At 48.3% G+C, this 26042-nt stretch overlaps 1 protein-coding gene across 2 annotated transcripts in view; it reads left to right on the top strand.

The window, feature by feature from the left end:
• The window catches only part of prkcz (protein kinase C, zeta), a 643052-nt gene that overhangs the window by 39668 nt on the left and 577342 nt on the right, over nt 1-26042 (top strand). For both annotated transcript variants that reach the window (XM_038773788.1, XM_038773787.1), the window contains exon 2: nt 6985-7106. In XM_038773788.1, coding sequence (XP_038629716.1) covers nt 6985-7106 — 122 coding nt within the window. The remainder of the gene's footprint in view (nt 1-6984; nt 7107-26042) is intronic.

Genomic DNA, 26042 nt, shown 5'->3' with positions numbered 1-26042 from the left:
CTGCAGACCTATCTAAAAGGGAGACCAAGTTCTGATGTGGCAGGAGAGTCCGAAGATGGGAGGGCAGAGTGTCTGAGTAGATAGCCAATGATAGAGGTGCACAGGAAACTCCCCTCGGTGACCACCTAGGAACCATCTTGAATTCAAGTAGATGGAATTTCTTGCTGCTGTATTTATTTGATTCTAGAAAATGCACATGTGTTAATACAAATTTGATGTCACTGTGTTAACAAGAGATTTGACGGATTGCTTTGGATCTATTTGGCTGGAATCTTGTTTGATATTAACTAGATAACTGCTTATTTGAAGAAAGTGAGTTACAAATGAGTTGAGTGCAAAAAATGTCGCTGACCCTGAAATATGTACTATTTCAGAAATAGAAGTGCATTTTAGCCTCTGGTAGAAAGTAATGTAGCCTTCTGGTTGCTTGGCAACACTTCATTGCTAAGTAACCTGGAATGTATTTTTGGGGATTGGCATTTTTCACCCATAATACTCTAGTTGCAGTAAAAAGAATGAAGTGGAACTGGAAGGTTGTGCCCAGAATATTAAAATTATTGTTCTGTGTTGTCGATAAGTCACTCGGGCTTTAATTATGATGCAGGCAAAAATTATCAAGTTATATTATCATGCATAATTTTGATGGAACAAAGTTCTTAAAACGTTAGATCCTCTGTTTATATATTGTGTGATGTGAAATTGGTTTGTAAGTGGAACTTATTAATTGCTTCCAAATTCTGTTTTTGAATAGGAACATTTAATCAATGCTAAACAAATTAGTTACCCTTGAATAAAATGTGAAAACAGATAGAAAATTTGTTTTTGGTTGTTACGAGTGGATTGGGAGGAGTGCATGAATTAAACTAGTCCCACTTCTTCACAAGTCATACCATTAGTTGGAAAGTTTGATTCAGTCATCAAACTGGCTAATTGTTTACATTCACTACTGTTAGTCAAAATAGAAAAGACTTTAACCAGGCTTCTTTCACTAAACAATAAAGTTAATGGTTTATTATAAAACAGGTCTTATCAAATAATGACAAAGCTTATTAAAATGCAGTATGAAATATGAAAGTATACAAATTACTATTTTGAGATACACTAAGCCATCCGTCCAAAAAAGAGGAATTCTGTCAATGGTTAAAAGTCAATGGTTGAAGAAAAGATGGTGGAGTCCTTGAAATGGCGTCCGGATTATGATGTTCTCTGCTGATCTGCATAAAAATCAACGACTCTTGCACTGCTTTTCAGACAGGCTGAAATTGCAGATACTCAATCGCAGCGCGTAGTTCAATTTGGGAGCCGCGTATACTCACTTGGGGCTGTGGACTGGCTCTGGACTGCAAAATAGCTGCTGCTTTTCACAAGCTGTTGGTGGTGGTCCTCCATGCTCAACTCAAAACCAACTTTTAAAGGCTTTTTCAGGCATTTTTTTTCAGAGCCATAAACTGCTTTGTGATGCCATATTTGTACTCTGTCCACCAGGATGAAGACCTTTCCAGCTTCTTTAAATGGCTTAATTATCTCTTCTTATAAAAGGATGTTTTCTGAGGAATCATTTTGTGAACATGTGTTCACGACATGGTTAAGATATATTTGCAGAATTGTGGATATTTGCAACTTCAATTGATAGAAAAGCAGGAGTTACCCTTTTAGAAATTGTATCAGGAGATTTTTCTGTTCCTTTGTATTTAATTGAATTTACATTTTAATTATGGGCAGTTTTTGAAAGGTGTGTGGCTTTTTTGTGAGAATCTAATCACCTAGGGGTGCTGGTAATGAGACCAAATGTAGTATTTGGATCAAACTGGGTTAGGGGAATTACAGGAAAACAGAACTTGGGGCAGCACGGTAGCATGGTGGTTAGCATAAATGCTTCACAGCTCCAGGGTCCCAGGTTCGATTCCCGGCTGGGTCACTGTCTGTGCGGAGTCTGCACGTCCTCCCCGTGTGTGCGTGGGTTTCCTCCGGGTGCTCCGGTTTCCTCCCACAGTCCAAAGATGTGCGGGTTAGGTGGATTGGCCATGCTAAATTGCCCGTAGTGTCCTAAAAAGTAAGGTTAAGGGGGGGGGGGGGGTTGTTGGGTTACGGTTATAGGGTGGATACGTGGGTTTGAGTAGGGTGATCATTGCTCGGCACAACATCGAGGGCCGAATGTTTATGAGGGAGGGGAAAAGGAAAGGGGAGGGAGGAGATACAACTCCCCAAGTCTGCATTTCCTCAGTGGAAAGTTTGAGGGGCTAATTGTGGCCCATGACCAAATTTCCTGCTTACTGGAAGAAACTGTTAGTGGACTGAGATTATCTTCTAAGGGAGTAATAAAGACTCTCTAATGTGTTTAATGTGTTTAAATCTTAACACTTAAGGAAGTTATTTATACATAAGGGTGGAGGCGGCTGAGTCATTATCTTGTAATGCATCCAAATGGTTACATTTGTATACATCAAGAATGCTGGAGCAAATTATGCAGATGCGGACACTATTGCTTCCAATAAATGTCAGAAATGTGAAGCTTCAACACAGTGGTGTTTTCAGTAATATCAATTGAGCCTCATTATGCATAATGGAGCACGTGAGGCTCAGTGGGCTGAATGACCTCTTTCCATGCAAATCTGAAGGCGAGAAAAGCAGTCCAACAGCAGAGTAGTCCTCCCAAGCCAGTTTGTCCAACATCAAGGATCACTCAAAACCGAACCTGTCATTCGTATGCCTGATACCTGACTCATGAACAAGTTCCTCTACTCGGAACTTAGTCACGGTAATAAGCCCCCCAGGTGGACAGCAGAAGGGCATCCCTGAAAAGGTCAAACATACTCAAACCCATGGGAGATCCTGCCTTGTGACTGATCAAAGTGGTGAAGGCTCATTCGGGAAATCATTGAGAGACTTTATTGGAAATGTGTAAAGTCACATTCAAGAATATGTTGTTTTCTGTGAAGCTGCGATCACTGCAGAATTTATGACCACATTATTTATATCGGAAATTCACAAAAAAAAATTGAAACTTCAGAAGTAACTGTTATTAAGTATTTGTTTATGCAGAATCTGAATGTGGCTGTTTGCAGACACATAACATGCCTCTGTCAGATGCACTCTGTTGTATAAATAATTCCAACTCCCTCAGCCGCCAAAGTATATCTGTAATTCTGCTATGGGATGAGGACCTTTTATTCATAACTGGGAGGTTTAAAGAGTTAAATCATACAGTTGCAAAACTTGGAGGTAGGTTTGTATTTCCTTGTGTTTAAAAGGTTGAAATGTGATCTAATCCAGATTTGTTAAGTGATCCGGAAAAGAATAGATTTAGAAATATGGGGCACAATTTACCAGCCTCGTTGCACCTGACTTGGTGTCGTGACGAGGCTATTGAATCTCAGCTTTGCGGAGTTGACCACCCCAAAACTCACGTTGCGTTAATACAATGCCGCTTTTGTCCAATCAAAGGCTGCCCACCTTCTTGCCAGCTTCGCTGAGAGATCCTGGTATATACGAATACCACTGCCTTCCCACCTCACTTCGCGATTCCGCTTCGCCCATCTCAACACCTTTTCCTTCACCTTGTAGCTGTGAAAGCAGACGATCACAGCTATTTTTTCAATAAATTCTAATTAAGGGGCAATTTAGCGTGACCAATCCACCTACCTTGCACATTTTTGGGCTGTGGGGGTGAGACCCACTGAGACGGTGGGGGGATGTGCAAACTCCACACAGACAGCAACCCGGGATCGGGATCGAGCTTGGATCCTCGGCACCGTGAGGCAGCAGTGCTAGCCACTGCACCACCATGCCACCCAACTATCTCAGCTCTTGGTGGTTCATTCATTTTTGGTTTCGGCCAGAACGACCGGGGCACCCTGTCCAGCTTGTAGAAGGGGAGGGATCCTCCTCATCGCCCAACAACTTGATGAACATCTCCGCAACGTACTCCCATCAGCTCCGACCATCCAGCCCCTCGGGCAGTCCCATGATCCTCCGATTCTGCTGTCGAAACCTGTTCTGCAGGTCCTCCACTTTGGCTCTCAGCCCTTTTTTACTCACCACCACCCTCCACAGCTCCTCACCCATTGAGGTGAACTGGTCGCTATTCTGCGACAATGCCTCTGCCCCCGTTAACACCTATCCTTGCTCTCGCATCTCCGTCGACATCTTTGCCAAAGCCTCCTTATCAGGCTACAGTCTCATCCACCCACACCTTGACCCGAGGCCATCATTTCCTTCCGATTCCTGTTGAAGTGCCATCAAACCCCAGACATTAGCCTGCATGTTAACATAAACAAATGACAAAATGGAATCTGGAATCACCCATAGTCACCATTAACACATACAGTCCCTCTCCCCCCCCCCTACCCCCTAATGTTCGATGTGATCCAATTCTCAAAAGTGCATAATGAATAACGCCCATGAATTGTAGAATCCCTCCATCCTTCCCCTCAGTTCAAATTTGACCTGTTCAAGCATCAAGAATTCCAACAGGTCCCCCCGCCATGCCAAGGCATGGGGTGCAGAGGTTGATCTCCACCCTAACAGGATCCACCTTCGGGCGATCAACGAGGCGAAGGCTACAATAGCTGCCTCCGCTCCCGTTTCCAACCCTGGCTAATCCGACACCCCGAATATGGCCTTCTGAGGGCCCGGTTCCAGTTTCACGTGCACCACTTTAGAGATTACCCTAAACACCTCCTTCCAGTAATCCTTCAGTTTTGGACAGGGCTTGTAAGGTGCGCTCTATACACCACCTTCAGCTTTATCAGCCCCAGCTTCGCACACGAGGTGGAGGCGTTCACCCTCCGGAGCTCCTCACACCAGAACCCCTTCTCCATACCCTCTCCCAACTCTTCCTCCCACTTTGCCTTGATCCCTTCCAGCGGTGCTTTCTCCTCCTCCAAAATAGCCCTGTAAACTGCTGATACTGCCCCCTTCTCCAGTCTCCCTGTCGTCAGCACCTCCTCCAGCAATGTGGAAGTGGCTCTACTGGGAAGCTCTATACCTCCTTTCTGGCAAAGTCCCGAACCTGCATGTATTTAAATATTTCCCCCTGCTCCAGCCCATACTTCGCTCCCAGCTCCTTCAATCCCACAAAACAGCCCTCAAGAAACAAATCTTTTAGTGTCTGAATTCCTTTCTCTTGCCATCTCTGAAAATTTTCATCCCACTTCCCTTGCTCAAATCTATGGTTTCCCCGAATCGGCATTTCCCTTGACCCTGCCCCCAACCCGAAGTGCTGTCGAAACTGCCTCCAAATTCTCAACGAAGCTATTACTACTGGACACCGAGTATCTCCCCGGCGCCGTTGGGAGCAGCTCTGTCGCTAGCGCCTTCAATCCCGACCCCCCTATCCAAACTCTCCTCCATTCTGACTCATTAGGAGTCAACCCCTCTGACCCAGCTCCGTACCTTCTCCACATTCGCCGCCCAGTAATAGTACATCTCGTTCAGAATACCCAAACCCCCTGCCTGCCTTCTTCTGTGTAGTAGCCTTTTTAATTCTGGCCACCTTCCCTCCCCATATGAACGAGGCAATCTCTCTAAAAAATGCCTTTGGCAGGAAAATCGGCAGGTATTGAAAAATAAACAGGAATCGCGGCAGCACATTCATTTTAACCGCCTGTACCCGACCCGTCAGTGACAGAGGGAGACCATCTCACCGTGCCAGATCAGTTTCACCCTCCCCACCAAACTAGAAATGTTGTAGCTAAGGAGCCCCCCCAATCGCGAGCAACCTGCACCCCCAGGTATCTAAAGTGATTCCCTGCCTTACAGAATGGCAGCCCCCCCCACCCCTGCCCCCACCCCTGGCCAAGTGTGCAGTAACCTTTTTAATGGAACCTTATTGAATACTTTTTGGAAATCTAAGTATACACATCTATTGGTTCCCCTTTGTTCAACCTGGATGTTTTCTCAAGAACTATTTGTCAAACATTATTTCCCTTTCACAAGACCCTGCCTGATGATTGAGTATGTATAGTAGAAGTCCTTTCCTAGCTTGCCCATGTTACTTTTCTTGATTTGTGAATTAGCACACTGAATGTTGGTAAGTTATTTGGTTTGGATTGAAGGAGGGCATGTACTTACTGAGTGGCTAGCGCGAATGCTCTCCAAGTAGGGATCATTGGCTAGAGGTTGGAAGTCAGAACAACGTCCATAATTTTCAGTATTATAGCACAAGGGTGCTGAGGCAAATGACCACCTCTTCTTGCCTGCTGTTGAAGTAGTTAGCCAACCAAATATAGACGGAACCTGCACCTTAATTTTTTTCACACCAATGATGAAAGAAATGTTTTTTTTTTTTCTCAAGGTGAAATTGTTGCAGACTTAAACCAGCAGATGAAAGATTTTCACCCGAACTTTTATTCAGGATTCAGTAGTTTAAAAAAAGATGTAATTGGGATGTTGACTCCATATTATTTCATGGCAGTTAGTAAACTGTACACAATGTTGTATCAAAGTTCACATTCTGTACCTTAATATTCCTGATTGATTTGTTGACAAATGTTCATACGAGAGGATAAAAGGTATCAATAAAGTTGACGTGGAGCAGATAATTCCTCTTGTGGTGCATTCTAGAACGAGAGATCATAGTCTCAGGATAAGAGGTAGCAAATTTAAAACTGAGTTGAGGAAAAACTACTTCTCCCAGTATGAATCTGTGGAATTCGCTACCCCAAAGTGAATTGGACAGTGAGTAAATTTAAGGAGGAGTTTGACAGATTTTTAATTGGTAATGAGTTGAAGGGCTATGAAGAGCAGGCAGGATGGTGGAGTTGAGGGTAGAATGAGATCACACGTGATCGAATGGTGGAACAGACGCTATGGGCCAAATGGCCTAATTCTGCTCCTACATTCTATATTTTGTGAGGTTAATAAATTAACAGTTTTTCGTGCATGTTTCACTTCAATGCACTTGAAGTATATTTTAAGATATAAAAATGTTGAGACCTTCATCAGAATAATAATACAGATTGTTGTACTTTTTGTTCTCAACAGGGACATCCTCATCACAGACCTTGATCCTGCAATCACTTATGATGGAATGTGTTCCGAGGTGAGGGAAATGTGCAGTTTACAACAGGATCAACCGATTACACTGAAGTGGATTGATAATGAAGGTAAGAAAACTCAATACTTATAAAGGGTGCCAATCGTGCTTTATGCAACTTAAGCATGGAGTTGCAGACTTGACAAATGAGAGGTAGAGGCAAGGGAGATAAAATTGATGCAAAAAGTGTTATTCTGAATTCTCCCTCTGTGTACCCGAACAGGTGCTGGAATGTGATGACTTGGGGGCTTTTTACAGTAACAGTGTTAATGTAAGCATACTTGTGACAATAAAGATTATTATAAGTTACGGCTGATGGTGAATACCGAACTGTCCAAGTCCCAAAGGGGAACTTGAAACAGCCGCCAAAATGGTTTTTGCTATCTGTATAGTATGAGGAGAGGTTCTGAAATCAGAAAATGATGACCCCACTACTTGATGATTTTGTAGCAGCATAAACATTTAAGAAAGTAAAGAGGAAAAAAAACCAAAATTATACTTAATGGCTTCATACATGAAACAATACTTTAATCAGTTCCAAAGGATCTTGATTTAAACTACTCTCTGAGCCAACCGTACACTTTTTGGTTTAGCAACTATCATTATAGATTTCAAAATTTACAGATTTTCAGTAACTTTTACCACACAATGCCATTTTTCCCTTGGGGTGACATGTGGCTGACAGCAACTGGTTCTCCAGGTCTGGTTCTCCTGGTTGTTCACACTGTCTTCTGGGAGTTCTGACCAGCTGTCCTGCTCCCTTCTGGGAGATCGAAGCAGCTACCCCCTCACACAGGCTTCAGTATTTTCCTGAAATGCCCTCTTTTTTTATCTCACCCATTATTTCAAACAGTCTCTTCAGAAATGCTTTCTTCCCAGAATTGTTTCAACGCAAGCTATGCTGGGTTCAAGCAGGAAACCAGCAATCCGCTGTTGAGAGCCCCAGCAGCCCCAGGCACACCCAAACCCACCGTCACAGCTTCCGAAGTCAGATCGGCCTTTCTAAAAGTGAACCCTTGGAAGGCAACGGGTCCAGACGGGGTCCCTGGTCATGCACTCAGAGCCTGCACGGACCAACTAGCAGATGTGTGCATAGACATCGTCAAACTGTCCCTACTCCACTCAGAGGTCCCCACCTGTTTCAAGAAGAGCACCATCAAACTGGTGCCAAAGAAGAACCAGGAAATGTGCCTCAATGACTACCGTCCGGTAGCCCTGACATCAATCGCAATGAAGTGCTTCGAGAGGTTGGCCATGAAGCACATCAATTCCATACTTCCAGGATGCCTAGATCGACTGCAATTCGCACACCGCCGCAACCAGTCCACAGCAGATACCATCTCCCTGGCCCTACACTCATCCCTGGAGCATCTTGACAACAAGTACTCCTACATCAGACACCTATTTATCGAACACCGCTCCGCCTTCAACACCATAATCCCAGCCAAGCTCGTATCAAAACTTCAAAATCTAGGACTTGGCTCATCACTCTGCAACTGGATCCTTGACTTTCTGACCCACTGACCATAATCAGTCAACATAAACAACAACACCTCCTCCACGACAGTCCTCAATACTGGGGCGCCGCAAGGCTGCGTACTTAGCCCCTACTGTACTATATCGGAGGCCATATTTGGGGAAATTCGGCATATCCACACTGACTCTTACCAATTTTTATAGATACGCCATAGAAAGCATCCTATCTGGCTGCATTACAGCCTGGTCAGGCAACTGCTCGGCCCAAGGCTGCAAGAAACATCAGAGAGTCGTAAACACAGCCTAGCCCATCACACAAACCCACCTCTCATCCATTGACTCTTATCTATGCCTCCCGCCGCCTTGGGAAAGTGTGCAGCATAATCAAAGACCCCTCCACCCGGCTTACTCACTCTTCCAACTTCTTCCATTGGGCAGGAGATACAAAAGTTTGAGAACACGCACAAACAGATTCAAAAACACCTTCTTCCCTGCTATTACCAGACTCCTAAACAGCCCTCTCATGGACTCTCTTCATTAATACTACCGTCCTGTATGCTTCACCCAATGCCGGTGTCTATGTATTTACATTGTGTACCTTGTGTTGCCCTATTATGTATTTCTTTTCGTGTGCTAAATGATCTGTTTGAGCTGCTCGCAGAAAAATAATCTTCTTTGTACCTTGGTACACATGACAATAAACAAATCCAATTTAGTTTTTTGCTTTAGCTCTTAGACTTTTAAAGAAATCGTACCTGATCTTTACCTTGTTTACTTGCACCTCTCACAGCCTGTATATTCCCTTTTGAACTAAAACTACTCCATTCAAAAGTACTTCTGTTATTGCCTTATGTAAAATCCTGATTGAGGTTACTTTTGGTTCATTAACATGCCAAAACACTACTTACGGTTGGTTTAAGATCTTGCCGTCACCCTGTCTCTTACTTCAGTCACCATGCTGACACCCCCAATAATCTGTTTCCAAATATAATGATGTTACCAAAAGAAAAATATTTCAATTCATTGTTTTCTTGACACAGGGAAAAAGCGATTGGAATGAATTACTGTTGCACATGAATACCTTGTAACAGTTGTGGAAAGTCAGAGATTTAGGTGTAGGTTGTGCGGCTGTCATTTTGACTGCAGATTGTGTGATAAAAAGAGACAGTCTTCAAATATAATCTTTTGATAGTTGGTTGGTAAATTTTACTGATGGCTATTTAAAGTTGCCTGGTTGTGTGAATGGTTAAATGGATATTCCAAAAAAAGTCACATTATGTTTAGATTTCAAGGGGCCTTCAGCAAAACCCATGTGTCCTTTTCGGGAAGTAAATCGGCCATCCATAGATGCCTGCCTCCAAATCCACAGGACTGTGGCTCTTAAATGCCCTCTGAAATGGCTTAACAAGCAGCTCAGTTGTATCAGGCCATTAAGAAATCTCAAAGCAATGAAACCGCACGGACCATCTGGCATTGATCAAAGCACAGGAAATGACAATGGCAAAATCAGCCCTGTCAACCCGCAAAGTTGAGAAGGCAGGCCTTCATGAATAACCTCAGCCAGTACGAGAATTGAACTTGTGCTGCTGGCCTTGTTCTCTCATGGAAACATAGATGTTGAACACCACTTGCATGAAGAAGCATCAAGGATTGAAAGGGCTCAGAATGTACTCTGGTTGGAAGACTTCAGTGTCCACCACCAAGAATGGCTCGGCAGCATCACTACTGACCCTAAGGGACACAGCTGCCAGACTGAGTCCGCGGGAGGTGGGGAGAGAAAACGAACAAGAGGGAAAAGCATATTTAACCTTATCCTCATCAATCTGCATGCTTCAGATGCATCAGTTCATGGCCAATATCAAGAGGAATGACCACTGCACAGCCTTTGTTGTGACCAAGTTCCATTTTCCCATTGAGGGTATCCTCCGTGTATAGTATTGTGGGGCACTCCCACTGTGTTAAATTATAAATTTCAAACCGATCCAGCAACTCAGGAGTGGGCATCCATGTGATGCTGTTGGCCATCAGCAGCAGAAGAATTGTACTCGACCACAACCTGCAACCTCATGGCCCGGCATATCCTTCACTCTAAGCCAGGGGCTCAACCCTGGTTCAAAAAAGAATGCAGGAGGGCATGCTCAGAGCAGCACTAGGTACAGTTGACACCAACAACACAGACTACTTGTGTACCAAAAAGCATATGTAGCAAGTAATAGACAGAGCTAAGCGATTCCACAACCAGTGGATCAGATCCAAGCTCTCTAGTCATAGAATCATAGCATCCGCACAGTGCAGAAGAAAGCCATTCGGCCCATTGACCCTCGGAAAGAACAGCCTACCCAGGCATACTCCCCCGCCCTATCCCTGTAATCGCACCTAACCTTTGGACACTGAGGAACAATTTAGAATGGCCAATCCACCTAACCTGCTCATCTTTGGATTGTGGGAGGAAACGGGAGCACCTGGAGAAAACCCACACAGACACGGAGAATGTGAAAACTCTGCCCAGTCACCCAAGGCCAGAATCGAACCTGGGTCCCTGATGCTGTGGGGCAGCAATGCTAACCACTGTTCCAACCCCTGCCACATGAACGGTGGTGGACAATTAAATAACTCACGGGAGGAGATGGTTCTACAAATATTCCTATTCCTCATGAACACAGGATGAACACAGCACAACAGTGCAAATGATAAGCCTGAAGCATTTGCTACAATCTCCAGCCATATTTGCCAGCTGGATGACCCATCTTGGCCTCCTCCGGATTTTCCCATCATCACAGGTGCCAGTCTTCAGCTAATTTGCAGCACTGCACATGATAAAAAGGAATCGCTGAAGACACTCTATACACAAAGGGTTATGGGCCCTGACAATAATCTGGCAACAGTGCTGATGACTTGTCCCCTTAGCCAATCTATTGCAATACAGCTCAACACTCTCACCTTCTCAGCAATGTTGAAAATTGCCACGGTATGTTTAGCACACAAAAAGCAGGACAAATTCAAGCCAGTTAATTACTGCCACATCAGCCTACTCTTGACCATCAGTAAAGTGAAGGATGGGGTCATGAACAGTGCTATCATGCAGCACTTGCTTAGCAGTAACATGTGGCTCACTGGCGCTCAGTTTGGACTCCACCAAGGGTCGCTCCTGCTCCTGACCTGATCCCAACCTTGGTTCAAACATGAAGAAAAGAGCTGAACTCGGTGAGGGGTGAGTGACTGCCCTTGACATCAAGGCAGCATTTGACGAAGTGTGAATCAAGGAGTCCTGGCAAAACCTGCCAATAGGAATCAAGAGGAAAGCTTTCCATTGATTGGAATCATATCTGGCCTAAAGGTATATGGTTGTGGTTGTTGGAGTGGTCATCTCGGTTCTCGGACATTACTGCTGGAATTACTCCGGTTAGTGACCTCAGCCCAACCATCTCAGCTGCTTCATCAGTGACCTTCCATTGGGCGGCACGGTGGCGCAGTGGTTAGCACTACTAAATCACGGCGCTGAAGACTTGGGTTCGATCCCAGCCCTGGGTTACTGTCCGTGTGGAGTTTGCACATTCTCCCCGAAAGATGTGTAGAGCAGGTGGTTTGGCCATGCTAAATTGCCCCTTAATTGGAGAAAAATAATTGGGTACTTCTAAATTTATTTAAAAATATCAATGACCTTCCATCATAAGATCAGAAGTGGTGATGATGATTGCACAATGTTCAGCACCATTTACGACTCAGATCCTGAAGTCACCCATGTCAAATGCAGCAAGATCTGGACAATATCCAGGCTTGGGCCCACAAGTGGAAGTAACATTTTTTCCACATGAGTGCCTGGCAATGACCATCCCCAACAAGAGAGAATCATCGCCCCATGACAATTCAGAGCCATCAATTCATTTGGGGGGGGGGGGGGGGGGTGTGGAGGAGTGGGGCAGGTGTTGCCAATGAACAAAACCTCGACTGGAGTAGCCAAATCAATACTGTGCCTATAAGAGGAGGTCACAGGCTTGGAAATCCTGGGGTGAATAGCTCCTCACCTGACTCTTCAAAGCCTGTGCACAATCTACAAGGCACCGCTCAGGAATATGATTGAATATTCTTTTCTTGCCTGGATGAGGACAGCTCCATAACACTCGGGAAGCTTGACACCATCGTGGACAAAGCAGTCACCTTGATTGATGCCCCATTCAAAGACATTCACTCCCTCCACTACCGACTCCTCGTAGCTGCAGTGTGTACTGCATCAACAATATCATCAACAATATGTTCTGCACGAACTCTCCAAGGCTCCATAGACAGCACCTTCCAAACCCACAACCTATCTACAAGGATAGCAGGTACGTGGGAATATCACCATCACTTGAGCGTTCCCTTCTGAACCACACACATCCTGACTTGGAAATATATCACCGCTCCTCTTTCGCTGGGTCAAAATCCTGAAACTCCCTCCATCATAGCACTGTGGGTGTACCTAAACCCCAAGGACTGTAACGGCTCTAGAAGGCATCTCACCACCACCTTCTCGAGGGCAGTTGATGAGAAATGCAGGCCTAGCTAGCAAAGCTCACACCCCTTGAAGGAATGAAAGAAAAATAAGTTCAGAGTCTTATCTCTGATATATTGTGTAATACATCACACAGAGAATTCAAATTGAAAAGAACTTTGGGTGCAATGTCATGAATTTTTGGAAAAGACGATTACATTTAAAAAGACACCATCTCCAGTAATTGCAGTTTAAATCGTCCTCAACCCCACTGGAATTTCAAGGCTGCCATGAAATATCTGCCTCCGCCATGAACACCAGCAAAGGACTCAAACGGATAACTTGGAATGCTGCAAGTGTGTGGTGTGATTTACATGTTTACCTGGGTGGATTTTTAACACAATAAGCACTAACCGCTTTGTGTTTAAATTTAAGAAAGTATTTAGTTTAAGCTGTTTGCAATCGCATGTAAATGGTTAAGTGCAGAGACTGAATTAATACTTCTTCTAAAGTCCAAAAGATCCTGTATTTCAAAGAGTGGGAAGGAAAGGCCGAATCCTGACACTCGTCCTCACTGGTCGCATCAATATATGTTGCATCAAATGGTTTTAATGTTTTTGTGTCTCATTTCCTGCAATGGTTTATCTTTACCAACCCTGCTTGTCATCTCTGGAGTAATCAAGATTTCATTTTTGACTGAATCAAATCAAACATTCTCGCTCCTGTCATCATTGACAGACATGGGATTGACTTCCACATATAAGCAGATGACACTTATCGTTACCTCCTCTTCTTCTTGACATTTCCCCTGTTTCTGCTGTCAGATTATTTTTTTCTGCTGTTTAGTCTTGAATGAAGCAAAATAACCTCCTTCCAAATACTAGAAAGAACAAAGTCATCGATTTTGGCCATGTCAAAACTTTTCGGCTTGTACTTATTTGGGCAATTGCAAAAATACGAATGTTCGGGAAAACGCAACTTGATACTACATGAGAAGAGACTGCTGACTGGTTGGAAAGTGGACACTGATTGGTAGAGGCGTCACCATGGACAGTGCATCAGTTAATGGTGACTGACAGTTAACTGCCAAGCATTGTTTGAAAATTTTAATCTAGCAGCTTGACTCTGGTCAAGACATTGTGCTGAGGAATGAACCAGCGAATGGCTATCAATTATTTTGTTTAGCTATAGCAAATACAATGTGTATACATTATTTCTATCTGCAAAGAACATGACACTGTCTATGAATATATGTAACTTCCAATACACACACATGTATCATTCCACTCTGTGAGCCAGATTGGTAATTTAAATTGGTTCGCAGCAAAGGTTTTTGCACATTGAGGATTGTTTAGCAAATTATTTGAATTTTTGAAGCATGTGTTGGGTGGGTGTTATAACCTGTCTGATTACCATTGGAAGACTCGTGCTGGATTCTTCGTGGCCCTCACAAAAGTGGGCACTATCTGTACCTTGCCTGTTGCGAACAGTAGAAGGGATTTGCTGCTCGTGATCTGCATTTGTTGTTAGATGAAAGAATAGAGCTCTGTAAATTGCCGAATGGGTGGCATTGAAATTGACAGGAGAGGGGGACTTCCGGTGACGGCTATGAAGGAGTAAGTCGCACATTTGGTGGTTCCCGCTCTGGTCGGACTTTTGGACCTTTCTGCTGATTTTCTAGGACTTGAATTGTAAAACTGATGACAAAGGCAATTGTGTACAGAATTCCCACATCGGTGCATGGAGAGAACGACTAGAAGTGCTCGTAAAGGCAGAAACAGAAAGACAGAGAAGGCTTGGGCTGAAGCTGCAGCGGGAGACAGCATGGCGGAGGACCGAACCTCTGGTTTGTCGACCCAGCGGTCAACGGAGCTGCTGAGGCAAGTTATTTAGGAAGGCTTTGCAAAGCAGAAACTGGACTGCTTGGACCCGATAAAAGAGTCAATTGAGCGGCTGGAGCTTGGATTGGACGCCCAAGATCAGGCGATCCAGAAGGTAGAGAAGGCGCTGGTTGAGCAGGAGGAACATCAAACTGCAGTGGAGTTAGGGGTGGAAGAAGCTCCTGGAGAAGGTGGAGGATCTAGAGAATAGGTCCCGCCAGCAGAACTTGAGAACCGTTGGGCTCCCAGAGGGGTCCGAAGGAGCGGACGCTGGGGCACACATCGCGGACATGTTTGAGAAGCTGCTGGGGGATGGGGCATTCTCCCGGCCCTTGGAGGTGGACAGGGCTCACGGAGCACTCGCGAGGAAGCCGCAAATGGGAGAACCCCCCCCCCCCCCCCCCCCCCCCCCCCCCCCCCCCGAGGGCAATGGTGGTGAGATTCCACAGGTACTTGGATAAGGAGCACAGTCTATAGTGGGCCAAGCAGACATGGAGCTGGAAGTGGGACAACAGTATCCTGCGGTTTTACCAAGATCTGAGTGTGGAGGTGGCCAGGAGAAGAGCAGGCTTCAACCAGATTAGGTCAATTCTTTTTAAGAAAAAGGTGAAGATCGAACTGTTGTATCCGGCCCGTCTCTGGGTCACACACGAGGAACAGCAGTTTTATTTAGAGTTGCCTGAGGACGCGCTGGACTTCGCGCAAAAGGAAAGGGCTGGTGGTGGACTGAGAACTTTTGAACTTTGCTGCAATGTTTTGATTTTTTTTTTTTTTGTTTTCTGTTCTTTTTTATAAAAAATAAGTTTCTTGTTTTACGTTTTGTGCAAGCTGTTTGTAATGCCTTTTGCATTGATTTGGGACCAGCGGTAGAGCTGAGCAAGTTAAAGTTTTCATTTGCACCGTTGGGGGATAGAGGTGTGTAGATCTTGGTGTTTTTCTGTCGGGCAATTGTGTGGGGATTGTTTGATGTTGGAGTATGTTTGTATGACCGGGGGGTGGTGGGGAGGGAACAACAGGTGGGAGACTATCCGGCGCCAGGGATGGGGGCCGCCAAGCTAGCTGGGCGGGCTAGCTCACGGAAGCGCAGTGGGGTATGTGCATATGTTCAGTTTATTAAAGGGGTTAGGTTACAGTGTGTTGTTATTAGGGGTGGGAGGGGGTGGTAAATTTTCTGCTGACCAGGGAGGGACTTGGGCTAAGGGACAGAGAGGAGGTTGTGGGGCGGAGGCTGCCTGGGGGTGGAGGCGCAGAGCATGGGCTGGATGCGGGCCCGAAAAAGGGGATGGCTGATCGACGAAGGGGGTGGTGGGCAATGAGCCCCCCAACTAGGCTGATCACCTGGCATGTTCGAGGGTTAAATGGGCTGGTCAAGAGGGCATGTGTGTTCGCGCATCTTGGGGGACTAAAGGCGGACGTGGTAATGTTGCAGGCGAAGCACCTTAGAGTAACCGACCAGATTAGTTTGAGGAAAGGCTGGGTCAGTCAGGTCTTTCACTTGGGACTAGACTCTAAGACTAGAGGGGTCGCGATCCTGATCAATAAGTGGGTGATCAATAAGCGGGTGGTGTTTGAGGCGGATAGAATAGTCTCGGATGTGGGAGGTCGGTACATTATGGTCAGTGGGAAACTGGAGGGGGTACAGGTGGTATTACTAAATGTGTATGCGCCAAATTGGGATGATGTGGAGTTTATAAAGAGGATGCTGGGGAAGATACTGGACCTGGACAGGTTTGTCATGGGAGGGGACTTCAACATAGTTAGTGACCCTGGCTTGGACTGGTCAAGCTCGAAAACGGGTAGGGTGCCAGCAAGGGTTGGATCCATGGAAATTTGGGCAGCCGAGGGTGAAGGAGTTCTCCTTCTACTCACACGTGCATAAAGTGTACTCCCGGATTGATTTCTTTATTTTGATCAGGGTCTTACTGGCAGGGGTGGTGGACACTGGGTACTCGGCGATCACAATCTCAGACCATGCTCCGCACTGGGTTGACCTGCACGTTAGTAAGGACAGTAACCAGCGCCCGCACTGGAGGTTAGATGTGGGACTTTTGGCTGACGAAGGGGTGCGCGAGCGGCTGAGGAAATGTATTCAGAACTACCTGCAGGTCAATGACACGGGGTGAATTTCAGCAGCGGTGGTCTGGGAAGCACGGAAGGCAATGGTCAGAGGGGAGCTGATCTTGATACGGGCCCATAGGGAGAAGGTGGACAGGGCAGAGATGGACCCACTGGTAAAGGAGATACTACAAATCGATATGAGGTATGCGGAGACCCCAGAGGCAGGCCCTTTAAGGGAACGGCGGAGGCTACAGGCGGAGTTTGGCTTTTTTTTTAAATATAATTTTTATTGGAATTTTTTACAGAAAATATAAAACATAACGACAAACAATGAAATGCAACAAAATAACCCATAATAACCGTACCACCCCCAGACCGTATCGACGCATGTATCCCATCCCCCACCCCCCCAACCCCAATGAACAACAAAAGAACTTCAAAATAAATTTAAATTAAATAGACAAACATAGTCATCGTCCGCCCCCCCCCACCTTTTCCCTCTCCCCCCCCCCCCCCCCCCCGGGTTGCTGCTGCTACTGTCCCCGTACCCTATCGTTGAGCCAGAAAGTCGAGAAAAGGTTGCCACCGCCTAAAGAACCCTTGTACCGACCCTCTCAGGGCGAATTTGACCTTCTCTAGCGTAATGAAACCCGCCATGTCATTGATCCAGGTCTCCACGCTTGGGGGCCTCGCATCCTTCCATTGTAGCAAGATCCTTCGCCGGGCTACTAGGGACGCAAAGGCCAGCACACCGGCCTCTTTCGCCTCCTGCACTCCCGGCTCCACCCCAACCCCAAAAATCGCGAGTCCCCATCCTGGCTTAACCCTGGATCCCACCACCCTCGACACTGTCCTCGCCACCCCCTTCCAGAACTCCTCCAGCGCCGGGCATGCCCAGAACATATGGGCATGGTTCGCTGGACTCCCCGAGCACGGGACACACCTGTCTTCACCCCCAAAGAACCTACTCATCCTTGTCCCAGTCATGTGGGCCCGGTGCAGCACCTTGAATTGGATGAGGCTAAGCCGTGCACACGAGGAGGAAGAATTAACCCTCTCCAGGGCATCAGCCCATGTCCCGTCTTCGATCTGTTCCCCCAGTTCCCCCTCCCACTTAACTTTCAGCTCCTCTACTGATGCCTCCTCCGCCTCCTGCATAACCTTGTAGATATCAGATATCTTCCCCTCTCCGACCCAGACCCCCGAAAGCACCCTGTCGCTCACCCCCCTCGCGGGAAGCGAAGGGAATCCCTCCACCTGCCGCCTAGCAAATGCCTTTACCTGCAGATACCTGAACATGTTCCCCGGGGGGAGCCCAAATTTCTCCTCCAACTCCCCCAGACTCGCAAACCTCCCATCAATAAACAGGCCCCTCAGCTGTCTGATGCCCGCTCTGTACCAACCCTGAAATCCCCCATCAATGTTCCCGGGGACGAACCTATGGTTCCCCCTCAACGGAGCCTCCATCGAGCCCCCCACTTCTCCCCTATGTCGCCTCCACTGCCCCCAAATCTTGAGGGTAGCCGCCACCACCGGACTCGTGGTATACCTCGTAGGAGGGAGCGGCCACGGCGCCGTTACCAGGGCCCCCAGGCTTGTATCTCCACAGGATGCCCTCTCCATCCGTTTCCATGCTGCCCCCTCCCCCTCCATTACCCACTTGAGCACCATCGCATATTGGCCGCCCAATAATACCCCGAGAGATTGGGTAACGCCAGCCCCCCTCCATCTCTACCCCGCTCCAAGAAGACCCTCTTCACCCTCGGGGTCCCATGCGCCTAAACAAAGTTCATGATGCTGCTCGTAACCCTTCTAAAAAAGGCCCTAGGGATAAAGATGGGCAAACACTGAAAAAGGAACAAGAACCTCGGGAGAACCGTCATTTTGACGGACTGCACCCTACCCGCCAGCGATAGTGGCACCATGTCCCACCGTTTAAATTCCTCTTCCATCTGCTCCACCAGCCTGGTAAAATTAAGCTTATGGACAGTCCCCCAACTCCTGGCCACCTGCACCCCCAGGTATCTGAAACTCTTCACTGCCCTCTTAAATGGGAGTCTCCCAATTCCCTCCTCCTGATCACCCGGGTGTACTACAAATACCTCACTCTTGCCTAAATTTAACTTATAGCCCGAGAAGCCCCCAAATTCAGCTAACAGCTCCATCACCCCCGGCATTCCCCCTTCTGGATCAGCCACATACAACAGCAGGTCGTCCGCATACAGCGATACACGATGTTCCTCCCCACCCCGCACCAGACCCCTCCATCTCCCTGACTCCCTCAACGCCATAGCCAAAGGTTCAATCGCCAGTGCAAAGAGCAAGGGGGACAGGTGGCACCCCTGCCTGGTCCCACGGTAGAGCCTAAAGTACTCCGATCTCCTTCCATTTGTAACTACACTCTCCATCGGAGCCGCGTAGAGCAGCCTCACCCATTTGATGAATCCCTCCCCAAATCCGAACCGCTCCAGCACCTCCCACAGGTACCCCCACTCAACTCTATCAAACGCTTTCTCCGCATCCAGCGCCACCACTATCTCCGCCTCCCCCTCCACTGCCGGCATCATAATAACATTTAGCAGTCTCCGCACATTCGTGTTGAGCTGCCGTCCCTTGACAAATCCTGTCTGATCCTCGTGTATCACCCCTGGCACACAGTCCTCTATCCTGGTGGCCAGGATCTTCGCCAGCAACTTAGCGTCAACATTGAGGAGCGAGATGGGCCTGTATGATCCACACTGCAAGGGGTCCTTATCCCGCTTTAGGATCAGAGAGATCAGTGCCCGCGACATCGTCGGGGGCAAAGCCCCCCCCTCCCATGCCTCATTGAAAGCTCGCACCAACAGGGGGCCCACCAGATCCGCATACTTTTTATAAAATTCCACCGGGAACCCGTCCGGCCCCGGCGCCTTACCTGACTGCATTTGTCCAATCCCCCTGACTAGCTCCTCCAACTCTATCGGCGCCCCCAGCCCCTCTACCAGCTCCTCTTGAACCCTTGGGAACCGTAGCTTGTTCATGAAGCTCTCCATCCCCCCTCTCCCCATCGGAGGTTCTGACCGGTACAGTTCCTCGTAGAAGTCCCTAAAGACCCCATTTACTTCTGTCCCCTTCTGCACTACATTCCCACCCCTATCCGTCACTCCACCAATTTCCCTAGCCGCATCTCGCCTGCGGAGCTGATGCGCCAACATCCTGCTCGCCTTCTCCCCGTACTCATATACCGTGCCCTGCGACCTCCTCCACTGTGTCTCCGCCTTTCTGGTGGTCAACAAGTCGAATTTGGCCTGCAAACTGCGCCGTTCCCACAGCAACCCCTCCTCCAGTGCCTCCGCGTATCTCCTGTCCATATCCAGGAGCTCCCCCACCAGCCTCTCCCTCTCCTTCCTCTCCCTCCTTTCCCTATGGGCCCGGATGGAGATCAGCTCCCCCCGGATCACTGCTTTCAGAGCCTCCCAGACCATCCCCACCCGGACCTCCCCCGTATCATTGGTATCAAGATACCCCTCAATACTTCCCCGGACCCTCCTACACACCTCCTCATCAGCCAGCAGCCCCACATCCAGGCGCCAGAGCGGGCGCTGGTCCCGCGCCGCCCCCATCTCCAGATCAACCCAGTGCGGAGCATGGTCTGAAATCGCTATGGCCGAATACTCTGCATCCTGCACCTTCGGGATCAATCCCCTGCTCAGGATGAAAAAATCTATTCGGGAATAGACCCTATGGACATGGGAGAAAAAGGAATACTCCCGCGCTCTCGGCCTCCCAAACCTCCAGGGATCCACCCCTCCCATCTGGTCCATAAACCCCCTCAGCACTCTGGCCGCCGCCGGTCTCCTACCCGTCCTTGAACTGGACCGGTCCAGTGGGGGATCCAGCACTGTGTTAAAGTCTCCCCCCATGATCAGGCCCCCTGCCTCCAGGTCCGGAATGCGCCCCAACAAGCGCCTCATGAAGCCGGTATCATCCCAATTCGGGGCATATACATTAACCAGCACCACCTTCTCTCCCTGCAGCCTACCCTTCACCATAATATATCTGCCCTCCTTGTCCGACACCACCTCAACCGCCTCGTACGCCACCCTCTTCCCCACCAGGATCGCCACCCCCCGGTTCTTTGCGTCCAATCCTGAGTGAAAAACCTGCCCCACCCACCCCTTCCTCAGACGAACCTGGTCCGCCACCTTCAAGTGGGTCTCCTGGAGCATAGCCACGTCCGCCTTCAGATGAGAAAATACCCTGGTTCTCTTAACCGGCCTATTCAGCCCCCTCGCGTTCCAGGTAATCAGCCGAATCAGAGAGCAACCTGCCCCTCTCCCCTGCCGGCTAGCCATAGCTTATCGTCTGCTCGCCCCAGGCCAGCTCGCCCCGCCTGACCCGTTCCCCATGGCGATAACGCCTCTCCTCTACCCCCCCGGCCCACGCCAGCTCCTTCCTGGCCATTCCAGCAGCAACCCGGTATCCCCCCCCACCCCCCCAGGCTAGGACCCCACCTAGCCGCGACGCACCCTCCATGGTACTTCCGTGAGTCAGCTGACTTCTGCTGACCCGGCAGCTCCTGCCAAAACCCATCTCCTCCCGGCATGGGGTCATCCCCCTCTTGCCACACCTCCTTGGCACCGCTTCAGCGTGGGGAAAAAAAACCAGTAGAGGCCACGCCCCCACCTCCAGCTCCGCCCCCCCTGCCCCGCAGCGCGGACAACCAGAGGAAAGCCCGCGCTTTCACACTGCCACACCCCACCCTTCCGACGCAACTCCTCAAAATCCAGTTTCACCCCAACCCCCGGCCCCGTACAGAAGAGAACATATAAAGCACATACCCCCAACGTTCCCCACATACCCCACACCCATACCCAACAGACAACCCCACCCGGAAACAGAGCAAAAAGAAAAGCAGCATAAAAAAACACGTGTCAAAATTGAAGAACAGCAACAGCGAAAACAGCAACGGCCATATTGTGTCCCCGGATCCTAGTTAGAGTCCAGTTTCTCCGCCTGTACAAAGGCACATGCCTCCTCCGGGCACCGCCCGCAGGGGTTCATTTGCCTTAGGCCTCCTGGCCAGCACTCTGTGAGCTCCCTCAAGCTCCAGGGGAAAATGGAAGGACCCCGCTCCCATCAACGAGCTCAACATCGTGGTCACGTACCACGGGAGATCCGACCCCTCCAGCCCCTCCGCCAGGCCCAGGATCCTCAAATTCTTTCGCCTCGTGCGAACGTCCAGCTCCTCCAAGTGGTCTTGCCACTTTTTGTGAAGTGCCTCGTGCAACTCCACTTTCCCCACGAGGACCACGGCCGCCTCCTCCCGCTCAGCGGCCTGCTGCTGCAACTCCCGGATAGACACCTCCTGGGCCGCCTGAGCTCCAAGCAGCTTGTTGGTAGTCGCATTCAGTGAGTCCAGCAACTCAGCCTTCAGCTCCGCAAAACAGCGCAGAAGAGCAGCTTGCTGCTCCTGCGCCCACTTCCACCAGTCCTCAGGTGTTCCGCCGGCCGCCATTTTGTCCTTCTTCCCCCGCTTTTCTTGTGGAGCTGCTGCAGCCTTTTCCTTTGCCCCACTCCGGGTGAGCACCATAAATTATGGGGAATGCTCCTCTAGACACCTTCCCCCACCGGGATTCGTCGAGACAGCGCCGTTTGGGGCCCTCAAATCGGCCCAAAAGTCCTTAAGTAGCGGGAGCTGCGGTGCGGCTACAAAGCTGATTTTCTGACCGCTCCACTCCTAGTCCAGGCCATCCACCGGTGGAGAATCTGAGAAGGAGTGTTCCCACACGGGGAAAATTCCAAACAGCACCACTACGAGCCCTTAAAAGAGCGCCAAAGTCCGAAAATAGTGGGAGCCACTGAACGTGCGGCTTAGCTCCGCATCACCGCTACCGGAAGTCCGTCTCCGCTTCTTCAATGGCCTTGGTGAGATCTTTTCACAGTTCTTCCCTCTGCTGCTAGAATTCAGCTTTCATAAAGGCCCTCAGGTCAGCTTGAGACCTATAAGCTGGCCCTCCCCCCACTAGCATGCTTGCAGAGGCTTTTGTTTGTTGCTGCTCAGACAAATCTTGCACTGTTTCTGAGGGTCTGATAACCAAGAAACATCCTATTCCTGGGGGGAAATACTCCTTGAACATTCACCCACGCCTTTTCATCGAAATTCCAACCCGTGCTGCCCAAAAAAGAGCTCTTTTCTGCAACCTTAGGCAGGAGCTGCCTTGTGTGCTCACTCACTTCATGATGCACACCGGAAGTCCCAGTTTGGCTTGTTAACCACAGGGAGGGCGGTGGAGCAGCTGAGAAAGGCGAGGGGGACGAGGGAGGGTGGTGGAGCAGCTGAGAAAGGCGAGGGGGGCGATCTATGAGCATGGAGAGAAGGCCAGCAAAATACTTGCACAGCAGCTTAGAAAGAGGGAGGCAGCCAGGGAGATGGGGAAAGTAAATGACGGAGATGGGAACCTGGCTGGAGATTCAGCAGGGGTGAATAAGGCGTTTAGGGATTTCTACAGTAGGCTGTACAGGTCGGAACCCCCTACGGGGCCGGAGGGGATGAGGCACTTCTTGGAGGGGCTGAATTTTCCAAAGGTGGACGGGGAGCTAGTAGAAGGGCTGGGGGCCCCCATTGGGTTGGAAGAGATAGTGGATGGTTTGAAGGCCATGCAGTCGGGTAAAGCCCCGGGGCTGGACGGGTGCCCAGTGGAGTTTTATAATAAGTTCTCTGGGATATTGGGGCCGGTGTTGATGAGGATGTTCAATGAGGCAAGTGAAAGAGGAGTGCTGCCCCTGACGATGTCATGGGCCACGGGAATGGGACCGGGTGGATAAATTAAATCTGGCCCGACTGGTAGACCAAATGAAGGATGATTTTCGGAGATGGGACGTGCTTCCGTTGTCACTGGCTGTGAGGGTGTAGACAATGAAGATGACGGTCCTCCCGAGATTACTGTTTGTATTTCAGTGTCTCCCCATCTTTATCACTGGTAGCCCGGAGACGGATTCTATTGGCATGGAGGGACTCAAAGCCCCCAAAGTCGGAGACCTGTCTCTCGGATCTGGCTAGCTTTCTCTGTTTGGAGAAAATCAAGTTCGCCTTGAGAGGGTCACTGTTAGGGTTCACCCGGAGGTGGCAACCGTTCGTCGACTTTGTCGCGGAAAATTAATCGTCAGCAGAAGGGGTGGGGTTAATAAAGGTGGGACCTGTAAGGAAGGGAGATAGCTTTTACACTGTTTATAGTTTCATGTACATTGTTTATTTTGTTGTTGTTACAATACCAAAAATACCTCAAAAAATGTTTATTAAAAAAAAAGAAATTGATAGGAGAAATGTTCATTTTAAAATGGAGTTTAAGTTAAAACTGACAATGGAGCGCAGTGATCAGTTATAGAATCATAGAACATGGAGGGAAGCTATTCAGATTGTTACAACAAGGCTAGTAGCACTCCCCCACTTTACCCATGTAGCCACCTGGGGTGGCCACGTCCCGAATCCAAAATGGACACTCGCAAAGTGTGCAGGGAAAAATGGACAGCACTAGAAAAACAAGCAGGTACAAGGTTTGGAACTTGCAGAGCCCAGACAGAACTGAAACTACAAACCATTGGCATGGTAATGAGCTATCTCCGGGGACAAAAGAGAAACATTTAAAACAATCGGTACCAGGGCAGACTCCCCGGCGCCAGTGGAGACTTAAAACAAAGGCAGGTCAACGACCCCGTTATTGGAGAGAATCGATACAAACGATTGGGACATGGTCCAATTAATTGGGACCAAGTCCAGGGTCTGCCCAGAAGGGCGCGAAACCCTGTAGACTGTAGAGAAGAGGCCCCAAGGTCAGTCCGCTCTCTTACTCTTCTTCACCTTCACCTTTGGCTCTCAGCGACGAGAGGCCCGCCAAGCACCAGCCAAGTAAGTCTAAGGTCAATGCACGCTACGAGATAGGCGCTCCTAGCTACTATTCTATACCAGTTCGAAGCCAGCAGTATCAGAACCGGACAACGGCCATTGTTCGTCTGACTGAGTGGGCGCCCGAAGCTAAGTATAGGCTTTTAGTAGTAGTTGTAGTTTAGTGAGTAGAGTTTGTGCATAAGTAATAATTGACTGTGTGTGTGTAAATAAATGTGCATTGATTTCAAACTTACTAACTGATGTATCGAGTCATTGATCAGTATTTGGTTTTGAACCTTGTGGTGGTATCAGAAAGATACCTGGCGACTCTTGAGCAAAGGTAAATAAAAACAGAGCAAATTAAGGAAAGCATAACGAGCAACACCCAGTCTTGCAGATTTTTTCCATTGAGGTAGATGTTTTTGCTTTCCTTTTGTTTTAGCTGACAGCCTCTTGTATTGTCTCTCTTCTCTTATTTCTTTTTAATTTCTGCTCTGCACATTGCATGTTCTGCCTGCTCACTTGTGTTATCAACCTGAGTTTTGTCACTCAAATCTTTTCTCTGCTTCAGCTTACTTCCTATCTTCTTTGCCATTCAGCGAGCTCTGGCTTGGGTTTCCTGACCTCTCACTCGCACAAAAGGGAGTCCTGCTCACATGCATGCACGAGAAACTCAATTTAGATCACACAGCATTCCCTCCGGTACTGATCCCATCCAGTACCTTAATAATTCTTATTCTAGGGCTATCTGCCCCACCAAACTCTTTGTAGATCTTGTTTGTTCTGTCTAATGTACCTTGGTTCCCATTCCATTGCCAACTTGGTATAAACCCCCCCATACCTTACTTTTGGTAACCAGAGTAGGACAAAAGCTAGGAATCCTGCAGCTCACCGCCTGACTCCCTGAAGCCTGTCTACCATTTACAAAGCGTAAATAAGCAGTGTTTTATTGAGGTATTTCTTTGGCATTTCAACAACAAATCAACAATATACATAACAAGAAAACATATATAAACATAGTGCAAATTCCACCTCCCTCTCCCACAGGTCTTGCCATTACTTACCCCCCTAACCTATGCTAACCTAACCCCCCCACCCCCTTCCGCTGACGATTAGTTCTCTGCGAGGAAGTCGTTGAATGGTTGCCACCTCTGGGCGAACCCCAGCAGAGACCCCCTCATGTCAAACTTAATTTTCTCCAGGCAGAGGAAGCCAGCCATGTCTGAAAGCCAGGTCTCCGATTTCGGGGTCTTT

The sequence above is a fragment of the Scyliorhinus canicula genome, chromosome 16 (assembly GCF_902713615.1).
Source record: "Scyliorhinus canicula chromosome 16, sScyCan1.1, whole genome shotgun sequence".
NCBI lineage: Eukaryota > Metazoa > Chordata > Chondrichthyes > Carcharhiniformes > Scyliorhinidae > Scyliorhinus > Scyliorhinus canicula.
This window is presented reverse-complemented; position numbering and strand designations above follow the sequence as displayed.